The sequence below is a fragment of the Chaetomium strumarium genome (genome assembly GCF_033439665.1).
Source record: "Chaetomium strumarium strain CBS 333.67 chromosome Unknown B0T15scaffold_6, whole genome shotgun sequence".
Lineage (NCBI taxonomy): Eukaryota > Fungi > Ascomycota > Sordariomycetes > Sordariales > Chaetomiaceae > Chaetomium > Chaetomium strumarium.
Genome location: NW_026944434.1, coordinates 2,324,409 through 2,343,361, shown reverse-complemented (window position 1 = coordinate 2,343,361; position 18,953 = coordinate 2,324,409). Strand labels below are relative to the sequence as shown.

At 55.0% G+C, this 18,953-nt stretch overlaps 4 protein-coding genes across 4 annotated transcripts; 2 read left to right on the top strand and 2 right to left on the bottom strand.

Moving 5' to 3' along the window:
- Positions 1–3,219: 3,219 nt before the first annotated feature.
- On the top strand, positions 3,220–5,023 carry B0T15DRAFT_278132 (uncharacterized protein). The gene is made up of 2 exons (XM_062863544.1): positions 3,220–3,961; positions 4,023–5,023. Exons 1-2 carry the CDS (start codon positions 3,597–3,599, stop codon positions 4,750–4,752), a joined length of 1,095 nt encoding a protein of 364 aa, XP_062719309.1. The 5' UTR covers positions 3,220–3,596; the 3' UTR covers positions 4,753–5,023.
- Positions 5,024–7,033: 2,010 nt separating this feature from the next.
- Positions 7,034–10,107, bottom strand: B0T15DRAFT_560609 (uncharacterized protein; the record flags this gene model as incomplete). Its single annotated transcript, XM_062870534.1, has 4 exons — positions 9,013–10,107; positions 7,630–8,959; positions 7,207–7,541; positions 7,034–7,135 (listed from the first exon to the last, which is right to left on the bottom strand). The coding sequence occupies exons 1-4, from the start codon at positions 9,925–9,927 to the stop codon at positions 7,034–7,036; spliced, it is 2,682 nt and encodes an 893-aa protein (XP_062719308.1). The 5' UTR covers positions 9,928–10,107.
- A 2,141-nt stretch (positions 10,108–12,248) lies between these two features.
- On the bottom strand, positions 12,249–13,872 carry B0T15DRAFT_278055 (uncharacterized protein). The gene is made up of 3 exons (XM_062863542.1): positions 13,287–13,872; positions 13,057–13,219; positions 12,249–12,811 (listed from the first exon to the last, which is right to left on the bottom strand). The coding sequence occupies exons 1-3, from the start codon at positions 13,600–13,602 to the stop codon at positions 12,511–12,513; spliced, it is 780 nt and encodes a 259-aa protein (XP_062719307.1). The 5' UTR covers positions 13,603–13,872; the 3' UTR covers positions 12,249–12,510.
- Positions 13,873–14,404: 532 nt separating this feature from the next.
- Positions 14,405–18,395, top strand: B0T15DRAFT_401607 (uncharacterized protein; the record flags this gene model as incomplete). Its single annotated transcript, XM_062865120.1, has 3 exons — positions 14,405–16,341; positions 16,410–17,365; positions 17,419–18,395. The coding sequence occupies 3 exons, from the start codon at positions 14,405–14,407 to the stop codon at positions 18,393–18,395; spliced, it is 3,870 nt and encodes a 1,289-aa protein (XP_062719306.1).
- Positions 18,396–18,953: the final 558 nt, after the last annotated feature.

Below are 18,953 nucleotides of genomic sequence, written 5' to 3'. Positions count from 1 at the left end.
GCGGGACGAAACATCGTGAACACTCTTATATTACGGCAGCACTGACCTCGCATAGGGCTGCATGCTGTGGGCAGGCGGTATGCTGTGGTCCGAGCTTTATTGAGCGGCGTCAGGGATCTTAGTAGTTTGTGGCACGCTTGCTTCCGGGTGGCAACCTTCTTTTTTTTTGAAGCTATCGTGAAATCCGGGGAAAGCGGGAAGCAGGCTTCACGATTGGCGTTACCGGCAGTCCGGTTTGGTTCTGGCGGCTCGCTTGTTCGTGGCCTGTTCCTTGGCGCTTTTGCGGCATCTCTGAGAGTATCAGATGGCCTGCAACCTATGTATTTGTCTCAACAGTTGATTGTCCCGCCTGCTCTTTAGGCGAGTCGGGTGAAGGTGGAAGCACATCCAATACCACAGTACGGAATAGTCATGGCTGGCCAGTAAGGACCATCTGGCTAGGAAGCCGGGCCCCTACACTAATAAACGATCAAGATGGAGTGCACTTACCTCTCCTTTTTTTTTGTTTGATCTGCAACACAACACCGGACCGAGATTTTCTCTGGCCCACCTTCACAATGATAGGGGCTCGGGATGATGGATCGGTCAGCGTTGTGGAAAAGTTTGACAAGTGACATGGATGTGTTGGTGGCGAGCTCTACTGTAGCTGATGAGCGGAACACCGCTTGGAAAACCCAAAACGGAGGATGCTCCCAGTCGCTCGGTGACGTTAGGGGGAGCTGTACTGATGGGTCACCGTATTGACGACCTTTGGTGTTTCCACCAAAACCACAACATCTCCGGTTCTCTCTTTTGTGATGCAAAAAGTGTTTACAATAGGAAGTGATTGCCGGTTTCGACGCGTCACCTGTCTAAAGATACGAACCGACAGACATGGTATGCTCTAGGTAGATGTTGCGAGAGGGCAGAGCGGAGCGCATGCGCTGCGTCCATGAACTTTGGTTGGGCAGAACCTAGGTAGGACGGTTATCTATCCTCTGTGTACCGGTTTGTTGGACACTACACTACACGTGTAGAGTGTTTGCAAGCTGTGAGAACGACACCTGGCTCCGACGAACGGCGGTCGATCAGCGGGTCGAGATTCGAGCTTTTGATCCAGCTGCATGGTGATCCATGAGCCGTAGCATTGCAGGAGAGTGCTTGTTTCCGGGCGAGTCTCCGCGGCAGGTGCTTGCCACCCCGGTCCTTGCCTCACTGCCCCCCTGAACTCCATCCGAGTCAAGAGGTTCTGCAGCATGGAGCTCGGGATTCGGAACCCAAGCAGCCCAAGTGGCCACATGACCAACAATCTTTTCCTGATGAGTTTCTACACTACCTAGTGGAGTGTAGTGGCAAGGTGAGTCTCAGTGCACCAGCAGTTTGCCTCGTGTCGCTGGGATACAGGTTGCTCTTCACTACACATTTTCAGGGGCTTGTAGTATCTCAAGTACCTTACATCCATGAACAGTGCAGACTCGGTGAACACTAGAAAAGCTTTTCTCACCAGAACTGCCGAGGAAATTCTACAATTATCATGTAGTATATAACGTGGGGATTTGGAGGAGCTCGAGCCCAAGTGCTTTTTAGTGTTCAACACGAGAGCGAGCGGGTCGTGGGGGCTCCAGCCGTCTGCAGGAGACTCAAAGAGCTACCTAACCTCGCTAACCCACACACATCGCTCACCGCCCTGCCTAGCTCGCTGCTCTGCACCAACGACGAGTGTTTCTTCTTGGTCAGTGTATCGATGAAAACTTGGTGTTGAGGCGGGGACAGATGCGAAATGCGCATCTCTCTGCCCCCACGGTCTCCATTCATCGAATTCCTTCGCCAAGCTGTCGGACGCACCCACCCGCGCCAACTTAGCACCCCTGCACTGGCGGGCTCGGCGGGGTGACAGGGGCCCCCACCAGGCCTTGGCGCATCTCGGTGACTGCGGCTGGACTAGGAATCCCACGCTTCGATACCGGACGAGACAGACTGGAAGTCCAGTATGGAGAAAACACCGCAGTGCTGACTTTGGTAGTTGAAAGTGGAAAGGGACTTTACAAGCCTAAGGCGGAGATAAGTGTATGTATGTAAAAGTACTAGTACGTACTGGTAGGACCGGCGTCTCTCGGGCCTCCGCATACCCGTCTGAGCCCGCCGAGAAATCTCTGTCAGACATATGGAGGCTGGATGCAAGAAAGGAGCTGGCAGCCTTGTCCCCATCGCCCCCCACTTCCCCAGTCGAGTTAAGCAGCTAAGTGCCAGATTTTATAACGGCGAGGCGAGCTTACCCTACATGTACAAGCTTAGTGTATGTAGTAGTGTAGTGGATTTATTACTGAGGTGTCTCGAAAACTTGTGAAGCTCGGGCACACCGGCTAGTTTCCGCGGTTGCGTGCCCCAGAGAGGCGTCGCTGACTCCAGGATGCGACACGGGATGTGAAAAATGCCACTGGTCTTGTGACTTTGTTCTAATCTCTTGGTTCCACAGATGTACCTCACCGCTCACTCCTGCTACATCAGCATCCTCAGACTGAGCAGTTGATGATTGTCTGGGAGGGTGATCCATCGAGGGCTCTGAGTGTATAAATGACAGGCGATGAGTCCCATAGTAGACATCGGAAGTGAACCTCTAGACAAAGCTATTCCATTTCCTTCAAGCTGCCAACACAATTGACACATTCCAAACCCAGATTCCCCAGCTAGAGGTATGTGGACTCGTGCTTTTTCTATGTTCTAGCACCAGAGGGCTTGGTGTCTGGACTCGGGTTCAGTGCACCCCGGGACTGCGAAACCCAAGTCGACGACTTGACTGGGGTTGAAACGCTTTGGGAACAACAGAGAGCCATTCACCCAGGAATGGGATACCAGTCTGGGCATGCCGTTCCCCGCAAGGTCCGGTAGTTCTTGGGCTGTCCGCGGTCCTGTACTGGCGCCCGGGGTTGTGCTGTTGCTCTCGCTGGCACCTTTGTGCCGCGTTGGGTCTAGCCGAAGCATCCAGAACCCAAGCTGACCGTCACCCGTGCAGCAGTCCGTGGTTTTGTCACTTACAGTACCACTCAAGACTCGTCCTCTATCGGCATTTACGAACGCAGTGCGAGTGGGGAACAGGAGCAGGATTGCATTGCCGCCAAAAAAGGAGCGATCTCGACTCGTTTCGCCACTTCTAGACTCCGCTAGTCTTTCGCCTCATCTGATCTACGAGTGCCTGACCCTGACCGGCCCCTGACTTCGGATAGCCGCGCTTCGCCATCGGGTCGAAGAATCTGCTCTTTAAATATCCAGGGTCAAACAACCTGACGGTTTCCTGAGCTGTCAGGTTTCAATCAGAACTCACGCAGTTTTGTTGTCGCTATTGAGGAGCCCAGGTACCTTAGACGTACCTTGAACCCCGCAGTCCCGACTTACACGCCAGACACAAGCTCAACACTCTTTGCCCACCACAAGCAGAAGTGCTTGCGTGGACCTCTACTTGGCAGGCACGCCGATTTATCTCCCCGTGAACGAACCGCATCGACTTCAGGCACATTCAGCACATTCACTCAAATACCTTCGCTGGGTATTCGGTAACCTTGAGGTCCTTCAATCTCATCTCTTCAACCTTATTCCAATCCATCTCAAACTCTACTACAATGGCTGCTGTTGCTCGGACTGCCCGCTTGGCTTCGCGCCTTGCCACCACCCCTCTTCAGACCGTCGCCCGGCCGGCGGTCTTTGTGGGCGCCCAGCGTGCCGCCTTCTCTGTGTCGGCGAAGAGGACGAAGTCCGAGGTCATCAAGGAGACCGAGATCCCCGTCTCGGTGTACAACCCGGATGCCAAGGGTGTCGCCTCCTCTAGCTCGGTCGACCACTTCAAGATTCCAGTCCAGCCCGTCACTTCGGGCAAGCCCACCCCCGACGAGGACGCGGTCCAGCCGCTGCAGAACAACGTGTACGGCCAAATGCCCCGCACCCTCCAGAGGATGACTGTCAAGGACAAGGTCATCATTATCACTGGGTGAGTTTTACTGCACTTGAGTTCACCGCGCTCGTCCACGTGTACTAACCTGGGATTCCAGTGGCGCCCGTGGCCTTGGGAACCACATGGCTCGTGCCTGCGCCGAGGCCGGTGCAAAGGCTATCGCCATTTTCGACGCCAACCAGGACCTTGGCGACGAGGCGGCAGCTGAGCTGCACCAGAAGACGGGCCTCCCCGTCTCGTTCTTCAAGGTTGACGTTCGCGATGGCAACGCCATCAATGCCGCCGTGCAGAACGTGGTGGATCTCTACGGCACCCCCGACGTGCTGGTCAACTCGGCCGGTATTGCCGACTCCAACATCCCCGCCGAGACCTATGACCCGGCCATGTTCCGTCGCCTCATCGACATCAACCTCAACGGCTCTTTCCTCATGGCGCAGGCCGTCGGCAAGGCCATGATGGCCGCCGGAAAGCCCGGCTCCATCATTCTCGTCGCCTCCATGTCGGGTAGCATCGTGAACTACCCCCAGGAGCAGTCGTGCTACAACGCTTCCAAGGCCGGTGTTATCCAGCTCGGCAAGTCGCTCGCTGCCGAGTGGGCCAAGTACAACATCCGTGTCAACTGCATCTCCCCCGGCTACATGGACACCGCCCTGAACAAGGTCCCCGCGCTCGATGCGCAGAAGAAGATCTGGAAGTCGCGCACCCCTCAGGACCGCCTCGGCGCTGTTGACGACCTCAACGGCCTGTGCGTATTCCTTGCGTCTGATGCCTCTGGCTTCATGACCGGCTCGAACGTCATCATTGACGGTGGCTACACGCTCTACTAAGCGGGCATTTCCGGGACACATGGGATTCATTGGCTTGGCGGGATACCCCTATAGACGGCTTACTGGGTTTTTATGGTTTCAGACATGGTGTCTTTTCGGCAACAACGATCTCAACGAATGGATTGCAGAAGGGTAATCATGAGTGCAGGGCTTTCGAGCTTGGGTTTTGCAACGGCGGCTTTGGAGGGTCGGTTTTCATTTTTTCGCATCTCTAGTCGTTTCTCTAGCATGTTTGCCTGCTTTGGTCTTCAGGGTCGGCGCACAACAGATACTCCGGGAAAGGAGGGAAAGGATCCTCTTGGGTCGGGCATGGTTGGGCAAAAAAGCATAAAAACAGGCTATACTGTTTCTAATCTCACTGGTTGATCTTGACCTCTGCTTTTCGTATCCGCAGCGTTCCTGCACCGTGACATCCAAATGTCATTCTGATTCTCAGATGACTAGGAATAATATACTTGAGAGTAAAGGAGCCACAGCACGACTGGTGCGATCACAAAGTTGGTGTATCCGCATCAAGGGAGCGTCACCCGAAGACCCCTTTCCCGCCACCAACTCCAAGTCATCAGGATGACCCTAGGATAGTTGTCATTACCAACTTTCAAAAGTGACCAAATACTTGCCCCCATGATCTCATATCCTGCAAGCCTACAAGACCACCGAAAGATAATAGGGCGAGGATATGTAACCAGTCCGAGAAGTATCCAGCCACAGTTTGAAAGACGAAGCCGCGGGTGTAAATAAGTGGGACGTATGATGTATACCACCCTCAGGCTTTCCACATTACACAATCACTGACTCATTGATCATGTCATGATATCGTGATTGAAAATCACGCAAAATGCTCATTGTCACTCAGACAGGTTGAGAAGCCCACAATACCTTGCATAGACTCCTCCCAAGATACCAGACAGAAAGGCCTTTCCTAACATGGGTACCGTACATGAAAACCTCCCAGATGCACAGGGGAGACCACATCCCCTCGCTCCTGGGAAGCACAGACAAAAAAGAAAAACCCAGCTGAAACTGGATGGTAGCCCCACAACAAGCTGCGCAGCTTTGCTCGCATGCGAATGTTCTCAGCACTGCCGACCGCCCGCAGTGTTTGCTTGCATGCGGTGCTCCAGTGAGTTGAGTCTGCTCCTCCGCCCCGGGCCTGTCCAGCGCAAAGCCAAGACAGAAAAGCATTAAAGACCGAAGCCTCCCAGACTCCTTGAGAGTAAAAATCTCACATCATGGCGCCAAGTGTCCCCAAACAAATCCATCAACCACTTCCTCGGGGACACCGGCACCAGTAGCCTCCCGACTCCCATACCGAGGGGAGCCCGATGGCGTGAATGACGCCTTCCCACACCCACAAAAAAACAGGCACAGTGCATTGAGGGGGAGAGAGTGAGCCGAGGCTACTGACCAGGTAGCCATCCAACCGTCCCACCCCCGCAAAGACGCCATGCCTTATACCCCCAGTATCCGATCCCATTTCCCTGAATGGCACCCATCACCAGATCCGTGACCAAGGGATCAGTGACAATGCCATCTCTATGTATGACTGACCACCATTGAAAACCCGTCGCCATCCATACCTCCAAAAACCCCGCGGGCTACCAATGGTGCTGACCAGGCAACCAGTAGCCGGAAGAAGGTTGGCAACAGAGGATATTGAAGCAAAACACCAACTTTTAAACAACATCGTTAGGTGGTTTCCCCATGCTCCCTCATCGAGACGCCATAGCTAACGGAGATTCGTCGTCGCCTTCATCTTGGCCCCGCGGCAGGAAGTGCTCCCTACACAGATTCGGGGTGATGCCCGGCTCTCAGCCGCTAAGAAGCGGAGCGGAGAGGTAGACAACCATGCCAACCGGGCGAGTATTCCTCGCTGATGGTTCTTGCCTGGTTCTGTGCGCTGCTGGATAGACTGACATTAAACCAACACATGTCTTCTCGCTTGCTGTGTATGTGCAGATGAGAAAACTGAGATGGAGAAAACAAAGCAATCATGCATTGATCGGGATTTTAAGCTGTCAATGTGCAAATGGGTCGAGAAAACCAATCCCGGAACAAGGGGGCAAGAAAGAAGTGAACCCAATGCATAATGCCGCCCGCCTACCATGAAAAAATGTAGCAAAAACTGAAAAGGCTGAAATGGGCTCGCTCTGATGATGGCCACGAGATTCCTGGTGTATCAGAAATGTGAAAGGTGGCTCAATGATGCGCGGAATAAATGTCGCTAGGGTCGACGGCTGGTGCGGATGGGCCAAAAGCGGCGGGGAGCAAGGAGGCTTTTCTATTGCCCCTTGCGGGCCTTCTCTTGCGCTTTGGCTTCACGTGCTAATCGAACCAGGGGTGCGAGCTGGGATAAGTCGACGCACTCTTTCATGAAGTCGTGCTACGTGAGATGTTAGCTTCCGCGGGTCTCGGTCGAAAGAGAGGGTGTGCAGTGGGGGGAACAGGACATACCCGCAAGAGGTCGTGAGCGCTTGCCCGCTTCTCGGGGTCAACTTTGAGCGCGAAATATAGGAAGTCGCGGAAGACAGGCGATAGCTCCGTCTCGTTCTTGATCTTCGGAGTCCCGTTCGTGGCGATCAGCCACAGCGCACGCAGCGGTGACTCGGTCAGATACGGCGGCTCGCCCTCGATCATCTCAATTGCCATAATGCCCAGTGACCAGATGTCCACCTTGCGGCCGTACTCCTTTCGCGTAACCACCTCCGGCGCCATCCAATACGGCGTGCCGACCATGGTTGTACGCTTGTTCTGCGCCTCATTGATGGTCGCACAAAAGCCAAAGTCGGCTGTCCAGGGGCCCAGTTAGTCAAAATGGCAACTGACCAGGGATGGAACACACAAGAACTAAGGTGGGTGGAAGGGAGCTAGACATACTCAGCTTGATGTTGCCCTCCATGCTCAGCAGAATATTGTCCGATTTGATATCGCGGTGGATAACCCCCTTTGAGTGCAGGTGCTGCAGGCCAAGAAGGGTCTCCCTGCACACGGAGGCAATCTGCCCCTCGGTCATGATGTTGAAGGTCACGACGTCGGTCAAGCTGCCACCCTCCATAAACTCCATGACAACCCACAATTCGCCACCACACAGGTAGCTGTCGATGAAGTTGACAATGTTGGGGTGCGAACTCTCCTTCATGACCAGAATCTCGTTGATGATCAGATCCTTCTTAGGTTGCTGCTCCAAGTTCATCTGCTTGATGGCCACCAACCGATTGGTGCCCCTCTCATGACCCGTGTACACACCACCGGAAGCGCCCTGGCCGATCTTCGTGAACCCGCGGTAGACCTCCCTCGGATCACCCTCGGAGCATATTCTCTTCAGGGCGGTGACCACGTCAACGGCATTGCTCTGTCGTGGTCTGTGTCGCGGCCTCGAGCCCGGTTGCGCAAGCCTAGCTTGCTGAGCCTGCAGCATCCGATTGGCTCCGTTCGGGTCACCTTGCTGTGGGTACTGGTGCTGCGACGTTGGCGGAGTGGGTTGTTGCCGCTTGCTCGCTTGTCGCCCTAGTTGGCCAGTCATAGCCGCTTGCGCCTGGGCCATTGCCTGTTCCTGCTGGTGTTGCAACAACTGCTGCTGGTAAACTGCTGCTTGGCTAGACGGGGAGGTGATGGACGGGGACGGTTGGGAGGGTAGATAGGGCGAAGTGCCATTGGCTCGTGAATTGGATCTCGACCTCGACCTATGCTCTTCCGGCAACATCGGAACGTTGTCTTTTGGAGGTAGGTACGAAGGTGAAACATCGTCCCCGTGTGGTTGCATACCGATCCCCGAGTCCTTTGCCGGGTAGGCTCTTGACGCTAAGCTTGTTGGAGCCTTCGGCGCCGGCCGGCTAGGCATGAGGTTGGACACCGGTCCCTTGGGAACCGGAGGCGGAGCTCGGGGATTCTCAAAGCTGCCCTCATGAGTAACATTGGGAAACCTCGGGCTTGCAGGCGGGCTGATCAGTGGTGACATGGCACCATAGCCGGTTTGCAGTAGGCCGGGAGAAGGAATTGGCGTCGCGGATGACGGGGTAGTGGCGAGGCCACGGTAATCTGCTGCTCGCGCATCGTGGAACTTCTCCAATTGCTGGTCCTCTTGCGGCTTTTCTTGGGTCTCTTTGTAGAAAGTCAGGACGTCGACAAGAATCTGGGGATGTTCACGTGTGTCCTTCTCGGTGATGCCGCTCTCGTTGATCAGGCGCTGCCATTCTTTCGGCAGCCCCTGTGGCCAGTCAGCACCGCGGGCAAAGCAGACAGGCGATGAAAACTACATACCGTAAACTGGCCCGTCGAGCTGTCATAACCGACATGTGTAACGTGGACTGGGTTCTCTGGTGCAGAGATCAGCGGCTTCTTCGGTGACCCCACCAAACTGTTCATAAAGCCGGAGAAGCCCGATTTCTTTCTGAGCACGCTCGGGAGCTTGCTCTCCTTGGACTCGTCTGAGTAGCGCTTGATCAGGGCTGTGCCGTCCACTTTGGATGCGCCAGCTTTCTCGTTCAAAGTAGGGAGATCGCCGGCCGGGAAGGTCGCCGACTGGCGGAGGGGCGGGGGAGAGTGTCCCATGGTTCGCGTCCCGGGGTCCGCGCGTAGTGTCAGTAGTTTAGAAGGAGGGCGCTCCGCTTGGTTGTGGTAGTAGTTGGTATTGTCGAGGCCACTGCCGTTGTTGTTATTGTTGTCGACGTTACTGGCTTGCACGGGGTATTTCGTGGCGGCAATGCGATCGAGAATCGCTGTGCCGTCAAAGGGAGCGCCAATCAGTTCGTCCGAAGTCTTGGTGCTGAGGGGTTGCAGGATGTTCGCCGGGACGGGTCGTGATTGCTGCGCGTCAACTCGGGTCTGCAGAGACGTGGAATGCGATTGCGGCGTGGAAAGCAGCGCCGCAGACTCGCCGCCGGGAAGGATGGGGGAGGTGTGCGACCGGTTTGTCGCGAGCGATACAGCGGGTGAGGGTGCAGCGGGGAATCGTGGCGAGCAATCGGACGCGTTCGAAGCGGGAGTCCTAGGGCCAAAAGGGGCACTGGGAGCCCGCCTCAAGCTGGTCGAGCTTCGTTTGCTTCCTAGAGATCGGGCGTCAACACGACCGTCGAAACCGGCACTGAAGAAGTCGTGCGCTGCTGCTGACGGAGGCTTCTTGGTAAGCCTGCGACGTTGCGAACTGGCGCTGGAGCCGATCTTGGGACTGTCCATCTCACGGCCCAGAAGCCCGGGAAGGGAAGCAAAAAAAACACCCCGTAGCGATCAAAATCAAAGAAATATCAACGTACAGTTTCGAGCCAGACAAAGCACTTAGCTGGATGGGCGCCGGGGTAGTCGAGCATGAAACGAGGGTAGCAGCGTGCAAAATTGCGTTTTCTCTTCCGTTCGGCTGCTCCTGCTTGATCTCGTTCTCCCGTCTGCTTGGCTCTTCCCGGTTCCGCTTGGCTGCCGTTCAAGATGGCCCTCGCACACTGGCGGGCCGGGGTGGCGTTTAGCGGCGCTCGGCATGATTGGCGGCTGCAAGCCTGGGTAAAACGGTAAAGTCACCAGGGGGTTCAAGTACCTATGGTACACAGTGTCAATTTGGGTGCATTATTAACCCCTCGACCTTAGCACAACCACAACGAAGGACAGACAACGGAAGGTATGGGGAGCTGGAGAGTTGTATTTCAAACGGGGCAGATAGAGGACCCTGCGAGTCCTTTGCACAGACAGATGGTCAGCCGGTGGAACGGCTCGCAGTTCTGTCGCACCATCACATGTCACTGGTCAACCAGATTCATGATTGATTTCGCTGGTTGTGGAGGCCCGACAGATGAACCTCGCAATGCCGCACCACCGCCTCGAGGCGCTCGGGACTGTCCCCATGGCGGCCCAGTCACACTTCGAAATACTAGTACTACTGGGCAGCACGGCACGCACGGACAGCACAGCTGGTGACGGAACAGGACCCAACGGGCCACCTGTTGCCGCCGAGAGTTCGTCTTCTGTTTTCAAGCTACTGCATTCTATGGACGAGAAACCAGGCACTTTAGTGATTGACAGGAAAACAATCCATCTGACCACATCCCATCATCATAGACTATGTATTTAGTACTTAAATGTGTGCAGAGCATAAGGGGCGTTTAATCAAACAGCCTAGCTAGAAGGTTGGGTAGGGCTAGCCGCTTTGCTAGGTAAAAGAGATCAGATAATGATACGGGTACATATATTTCGTAGGTACGGTGCAAGTACCTACAGAAGGTACACACAAGGCCCACCGTCCGACCTGATCGTGGTTCGACCTGCTCGTGGGTTCGTTATGAGCAGGGTGCCCTTCACTTTCTTCCACCAGGGCTTTACCTGTAGTATATTTAATCACAATCATTTACTTTCCTTCTACTACTATCCTTTTCTTCTAGCTACTACTAGTCTACAAGCACTTGTATTTAGATATAGTATCTAAGGTAGCTATGATTGTGGTTTGACCACCGGTTCTCCATCTAGATACGTCTCACCCCTGACCGTTAGCGCCTGACTTGAAGACCAGGGCCTGCCCTAGGATTTTCAATCTCAATATCAAAACAGCCACTTCTTCTACGGAAACAGACGCATAGATGTTCCATTCCTGTCTTTAAATCATACCTATTCTTTTCATGATTTAGCAGCGTTATTGCGGATTTGAAGCAAGGCCCTTGTTGCCAACTTGCCAGTTCCGTGCTAACAACTTGAAACCTCTAATGGTCGTCCTGTAGTAATCCGTAGATGGCCGGGGATGAAGGAGTGAAGTGGGACGCGAAAGGGCCCACACTGGACGGAGAACAAGCGCTTCTACGGATGTAGATAGTGCGCGCCCGTGAACAGGGCGAGCTTGTCAGCGCCAAGTTCCTCCAGGAAACGACAGATACGACGACTTGGACCGTACTGGTAGTTATGTGTTTTGTTACCCCGGAAAGCACGGAGCATGCAGTTGCGTACTTCGTAGTGTATGGACGGTTCGGCTGACAGCGAGGACCCGTTCGGTCCAGTCTTCGACCCCACCGATGGTTTAGCGAACTCCAGCCCAGAAGCGGGGCAACATCCTAACAGGTTTGCTCCTCCAATACGGAGGTATCATATCATACCTTTGCCGTACCGACGATTGTTGCAAGATAGGCTCGGGCCGGCGATCGAGGCCATGACCTGCCATGATGCTCTAGTTATGTCTTTATATTTACACCCTTTGACTCACAGCGATGTCTACGGAAAATATCAATCTCCTACCGGCAGACGGAAGTTGTTCTTTACATAGTTCTGTTTGACCTTAAGCTGACTATGTGAAACCAAAACGGAGAATGCGCGACCCTCAGTAGCGGGACTCGCTACCTACCTTAGCTAACTAGGTATGCAGACCCGGAGCTTGTCCCATACATAGGTGGACAAAACTGTGAGACCGTGAACGGGGTTGTCGAACACAGTCGGATTAATGAAGCCCAGGCGAGCGACAACAATGTGAGCTGTGACAGTACGACCCCGGTTGGATTCGGGCTCAACACAGGCTCGGGAAACAGGATCACTATCCGCTTTTCCCTCTCCAGTCTGGCCAAGTTGATTCGAGTGAACTGGTCATACGGACGAGCGGCCCCGAATCGTACCTGTAGGTTGATTGGCGATGTCTCGCACCAACCGCCTCGATACTGCAGCGCATACTTGCTTGAACAGCTGTTCCAGTTGGGCGTGCTTTCGGAAACCGCGTACTGTGTTCTATACAGCATGTCGTTTCCAGAGCTCGCTGTCGATGTCACAGACTTATAATCCCGTGAATTCTTCGGTGGATCATGCAGAGCATCGTCCGCTTCCCTCCTTGATGGACATTTTCAATCCAATTCCCCTTCTTCGTCTGACCTCCAGTCTTGATCGTAGTCCTCGTCGGTCGCATTTGCAGAGCCACTGATAGACCCAACTCGGAGGAGGTTCTACTACAGATCTAGCAGCTATTGCAATGCTTGGAAGATCCTGAGGGTCCTGCGTTCGAATGGTGAAGGTTTGGCCAGTTCTTATGGGATGCCGCTTCTGCGATGAGCCAGGTTTGGGCTTGGGCTGAAAGTTCTTGATCGTTCCTGATCTCTGACTGCGGCTTGCGGGTAGCGTCTGTTAGCCAATGCCACTGTACAGCAATCCTATTCTGAGTTTGACAAAGAAATTATAGCGAAAACTTGGTATTGTCGAACCAGAAAGGTAGCTGGTCGTTCATAGAAATCATGCTCTGGGCAGATTGGGCAACCACCGAACTTTCATAACATCCTCGCCGGGCTGATGTTCTATCGGCGCCCCAAAAGGCCTGGAGCGTGTTGTTGAGGCATTAAAAGGCTCCTCTCTTACTCTATGCGCTGCCGCAGGGTCGCTTCTTCCAGAAAGGACCCAGGAATATCCATCTCATTCTCTGGCAGCTGTGCTTCCATCTCACCAGTAGCATCAGGAGGGCCCAAAAAACCCGATGATGGTGCTGAGAGTGGTGTTTCTGTTGGCAGTACCGGACGGCGACCTGTCGGAAGTCTAAGAGATTGCTAGCAGAAGTGCGGAAAACATTATGAGTAGTGAAACTAGCATACAGTCTCTTAGTGCAAGCACAGCACTTCCTGCTAAGCCAGAGGCACCAACGAAGGGCGCAGTAGGACCAAGGCTGGCAAATTGCCTCATCAAACTGATCACTGTCTTGATTTCATGAATCGGGGCCACCATAAAAAGAACCAGCATAGTGGCGTGTATCCTGAATTCCCAACAACCTGGAAGTTGCTTGCAGTTCTTGGAACAGACTGGCAGCGTATATCGGCGTGTGTGATGTAGTAGTCTTCGACCGGTTCGACAGTAACCGGGTGTCAACGAGGGCTCCCAAGCTGTGACGTACAGCATGGAGATTGGCGGCATTGGTTTTGATGGCTTCGAGAAATTGAAATCGGAGGCTCAACTCCATGCGAGCAAACTCTTCCATTTCGGACTCCATTTTCTTTTTGATGCACTCGGAATCGCCAGATTTCTCAGAAGCCGTTGAGGATAGGAGATCCAGCGAGTGCCTTGCATGTGATGAGACGAAAAGATGGAGGGAGGAAACAGAAGCGGGTTGGGGTTTATAGTAATTGCCTGCTCGCGAAAATAACCCTGCCCATTTATAGCCGCGCCAAGCCCCCCATGCTTCCCCTGTTCAACAATTTTTGGAGTCCGCAAAGTTGCAGGAGTGAAGCGTGCCAATGTCGGCCGGGATATAAGACCCACGACATTCGAGACTCTTAAGCTTGTCTGGCCTTTTCTCCGTGCTCCGCTGCGACGGTCCAAGTCATCATATACCACTTCCCGCCTTCAATCAGTGTCCCATTCGGTCTTGCAGGGCGCAATTGACGTCCGTCGGCCCCTCTTCCGGCTGCTTTCCGTTGATACAGCGAGGCCTCGTACAACGCCCAGATCCGCTCTCCATAAGTCCTGTCACTACGACCAGGTGCCCAACCTTCTCTTTCAGGCTCGCACATCCTTGTCGGCCATACTCTTGATCACCCTGCCGCGCCTGCTCAGGGAACAAGTCAGTCGTATTGCCCCCTTCCTGCGATGCCTCAGGTACATCGTGTTGATCAGATATGCTGACGTCGCACTTGAGCCGCACTTCCAGACACCCTAACGCTTCTCTCGCGGTTACTCGAGCCGCAAACATCTTCTGATATCGCCCCTGCCGACCACCATGTCCGACCATATCGCGGCCGAGCCTAGCGCTGCAAGCAGGCTTCTGCAGCAGCACATGTCACACCACGTCACGGTCGAGGATACGGTCGATGAGGAGCTCTCCTCTAAGCCTGCCGCTAGCACTGAAGCTACCGGGAGCGACGCTCCAACGTCGTCCACAAGCCCTCCCCCCGCTACTATTGCAACAAAGCAGAAACCTCGTCTGGCAACCGATTCTCACGAGCTGTTCCCGGAACTCGGTGGGACGACAGCCAAGTCTGCAGCCAACGCCGCGCCTGTCTGGCCTGCGAGGACGAATGCGAATGGCAGAGCCAACGGCGCCAGCCCGGCTAGCGGTACGCCCAAACCGTCTGCGCCGACCTCCGGGTCCACCACGCCAACGCTCCCGACGTTGCATGCTGCTCCGAGCCTCTCCATCCCAGGCCGGAATGTCGAGTACATGCTTCTCGAGCCGCAACATGTGCTGCCTCGGAGCCAGTTGAAGCGGCCGCTGGCCGACATCGTCAAGGACTTCAACCGCAAGTCTCGAGCACAGGTCAAGGTGATTACTCAGCCCGACAACAAGGTTAGGGTTGAGGCCACCGGCCCGCCGGAAATCGCGACGCAGGCGCTCAAGGACTTTGTCCGGCTGATCGGTACCAAACTGACGATCAAGGTACCCATTCCCCGGTCCGCGAGGGCCCACATCATTGGCAAGGGCGGGTCCACGATCAAGGCCTTGCAGGAAAAGACTGGCGCTCGGATCCGGATGCCCAAGGCCGAGGAGGGTCAGTCGCCGGTGGAGGAGGATGATGACAGCACAATCGATGTCACCATCGAAGGGAATTCCCAGGAGGCCGCCGCAGCTCGAAACGAGATCCTCAAGATCGCCGGTGAGCGTGCGGGCAGCGTCAACGCCCCGGTAAGAGGCATTCCTGCCGAATTCTACCCCTTTATTGCAGGCCCGAACAACAGCTTCATCAACACCATCGAGCAGGACAAGGGGATCCAAATCCGAGTCCCACCTTACCAGGCATGGTCGGCTCAGCCTCCTGTCGCGCCGGTTTCGGGACAACGTCCCGAGTTCGCCCCAGCCGTTGACAGCTTTATCCAACTAGCTGGCGACCGGGATGCCGTGCGAGCCGCTCGGGAGGAGATCGAGAAGCGCGCCCAGGAACTTCGGGAGCAACTGATCATGGAGCAGCTCTCCATCCAGCGGGGGCGTCATCAATTCATCATCGGGGATAGAGGCATCCCGGTGCACAAGTTCTTCGAGGACACGGGATGCACCATCGTCTTGCCCAACGACGATGATGATGATATTGTCAGGATCATCGGCCCCGCCCATCAGGTCCAGGCTGGCTTGGAGAGAGCGATGGATTTGGCAATGAACATGCAGTGTTCGAACATTGACATCTCCCGTTTCCACCGCCAAGCCCCCGGCGGAGCTGCTGCACACGCTCGGAATGTCACCAGGTATCTACGGCAAAGAAGAGAGCTCGAGCGGTTGGAGAAGGAATATAATGTACATGTCAACACCCCGTTCACGGACGAAGGTGCTTTGCCATGGGAGCTCTACGCACGCGACGGCAAGAATGCGATTAGGGCGCAGTCCGAGATCAAGAGCTTGATAGACGGTCACCCTCCGGCTCGGATCGCTACTGTTGTCGTGGACCCATTCTTCCACCACTACATTCGGAACGAGGTCATGCCCCAAGTGAGGCAGATCTACGGTGTTCACCTGGTTGTTCCGGAAGCCTCGGAGCCGAATGCGCCGGTTCTGTTGGTTTACGAAGGCGCCTCAAGCCCCGACTCGTACCAAATCCCGCGTTCGCAGCCCACCCAGAAAGACCTTACGGAAATGCAGAAGTGGCTTCAAGAGGCGCAGAGTCATATTGCCAACTTGATGAGCCAGCAGGAAGCCGTGTCCTCCCATTCCATGGAAGTCCCTCAAAAGTAAGTCTGAACCCATGGCCGTATCCTGGGAATAGTTTAAGAGGTAAGAGTGTCTAACGCGATTGCAGGTACCATGATAAGCTGCGGAAGTTCATCAAGAATGAGCAGGACAGGGCCGCCAACCCGGTTCGCGCGCGCGTCTCGAATCTCGGCAGCACGGTCACCATCCGCGGTCCTAGCTCTGTTGTCGACTCGCTCTCGGCTAAGTGTCTCGAGTTCCTGGAGCAAGAGAAGCAGGATGAAAAGGAGCGTGGCTTCACCCTCGAGTTCGACTTCCCTCAGAAGTTCGCCAACCACCTGATTGGCAAGGGCGGAAGTAACATTCGGGATCTACGCGAGAAGTTCGACGTGGATATCCAGGTAGCCGACGGTAAAGTGCAGCTGAAGGGCCCGAAAGCCAAGGCGGAGGCGGCGAAGGCCCACATCTCCGCCCTCGCCCGTCAGTTGCAGGATGAGGCGACACACGTGCTCAAGGTTGACCCCAAGTTCCACCGCGAGCTGATCGGCGCCCAGGGCAGCCAGATCAACAGGCTGCAGACCCGGTACAAGGTGCTTATCTTCTTCCCGCGCAACACTAAGAACGCCAAGGACGATGAGTCTGTTGCTGAGTCGGCCAGCGACTCCGGGAAGTCGCGCCGTCAGCAAGCCCCTGACGAAGTCATCGTTCGTGGCCCCAAGCGTGGGGCCGATGAGGCTCGGGACGAGCTGCTTTCACTCCTTCAGTATCTGAAGGACACTTCCTTTACTGCGACTGTGACTGTCCAGCAAAAACAACTGCCGTCGCTGATCGGTACCGGCGGTGCTGCCCTGGAGCAGCTACGCCAGGCGACCGGAGCGAAGATCGATGTGCCAGGCGCCAAAGAATCTGCCGCCCCCGAGGTCGAGATTCACATCAAGGGCACCAAGACGCAGGTCGCGGCGGCCAAGAAGGCCCTGGAGGAGAAGAAGGCCATCTTCGAGGACACCGTGGTCAAGACCATCGATGTGGACAGAAAGTACCACAAGGCGCTCATCGGCAGTGGTGGTGAGTTCTCGTGGCCTCGAACAACGGTCAAGCGTGGTTGCTAACGGATACAGGTTCTAACCTCCGCGAACTTGTTGTCAAGGCGGGTGGTTCTGACGACCGCCGCGAGCTGGCTCGTACCATCCAGTTCCCTAAGCAGGATACGGATGGCAACACCATCAAGGTTGAAGGACGTAGCGCCATTGTGGACAAGATCATTGCCCAAATCGAAGCCTTTGTGTCCGAGCGTGAAGGTCAAGTTACCGAGGTTCTGGATGTGCCCGTCGAGAAACATAGGTCGCTGATCGGCCGCGGCGGAGAGACCAAGCGGAACCTCGAGGCTCAGTTCAAGGTCTCCATCGACGTGCCGCGCCAGGGCAGTGGCCAGACGGCCGTCAAGATTGTCGGGCAGACGGCCGACGTTGAGAAGGCGAAGACTCACATCCAATCCATGGTTAAGGAGCAAGAGGGCGAGTCAATCCAGGTTCCGCGGGCTCTCCACCACGCCGTCTCCAACAACGGCCAAATTTTCCGGAAGCTCAAGGGCGACTTCCACGTCACAGTCGACCACGCCGGACACACTGTGCCTCCCAAGCCGGCCACTCCCACCCAAGCCCGTGTCAATGGCAGCTCCCTCCCCCTGATCACGGACGACGAGGACGCGGTTGCCGATGCCCACTCGTGGAAGGTGGTCGAGCAGACAAGCGCTGAAGAAGGCGACATCCCCTGGGTCCTCCGTGGCTCGGCCGAGAACGTCGAGAAGGCCAAGAAGGCCATTGAATCGGCCCTTGAACAGGCTAAAAAGCACAACGCCACCGGTTACCTTATCCTCCCGGACCCTACGACGTACCGTTTTGTCATTGGTCAGGGCGGTAGCAAAGTTAACTCTATCCGCAAGCAAAGCGGGTGCCGAATCAACGTCCCGCGTGATCAATCCCAGGGTGAGGCTATTGAAGTCATTGGCACCAAGGAGGGCGTGGAGAAAGCCAAGGACCTGATCCTGGCTGCTGTGAGGGAAGGTCTGAGCAGCCGGCAGCAGGGGCGCGAGTAGGGCCGCGATTCTCCTGCTTTCCGGACTCAAAATGCTACTTCTGTCATCCGCACATGGGGCTGAAAAGTGGACGATCGCGTGGGGTTTTTCAAGACCTGTTCACTTACTTACACTTGCGCTCATATTAAGGAGGGAGACGGAAAAGGATAAGATTGGAGGTTGATACTACTACTAGGTAGAAACTTTGACGCAAAACGAACTTATAGCTACTAAGCAGGTATGCAAGGTATGCATACACATGGCGCGGACTATGGCAGCTTTGTAAAACTTTGCGAATCTGCTCTTGGTGATGTAGTTTTTGTGTGCTTTAGAACTCCCCTGGGTCATCCCTGATCTTATTCCCCCAAACATTCTTCGAACCCTTTTGGAGCTGGTTGCTATCGAGGCACCCCTGTCAACAATGCAATACTGATCCCCCCATCCACAGCCATTTCTTCTTATTTCCTTTACACCACCGAGCTATGATCATCTAGCTCTATTCCGGTTGTTTTCTCAGCAGTTGATTTAGCTGCGGTGACATGCATCGCAGGAGGACACCTACGCTACCTTTGTGCATAC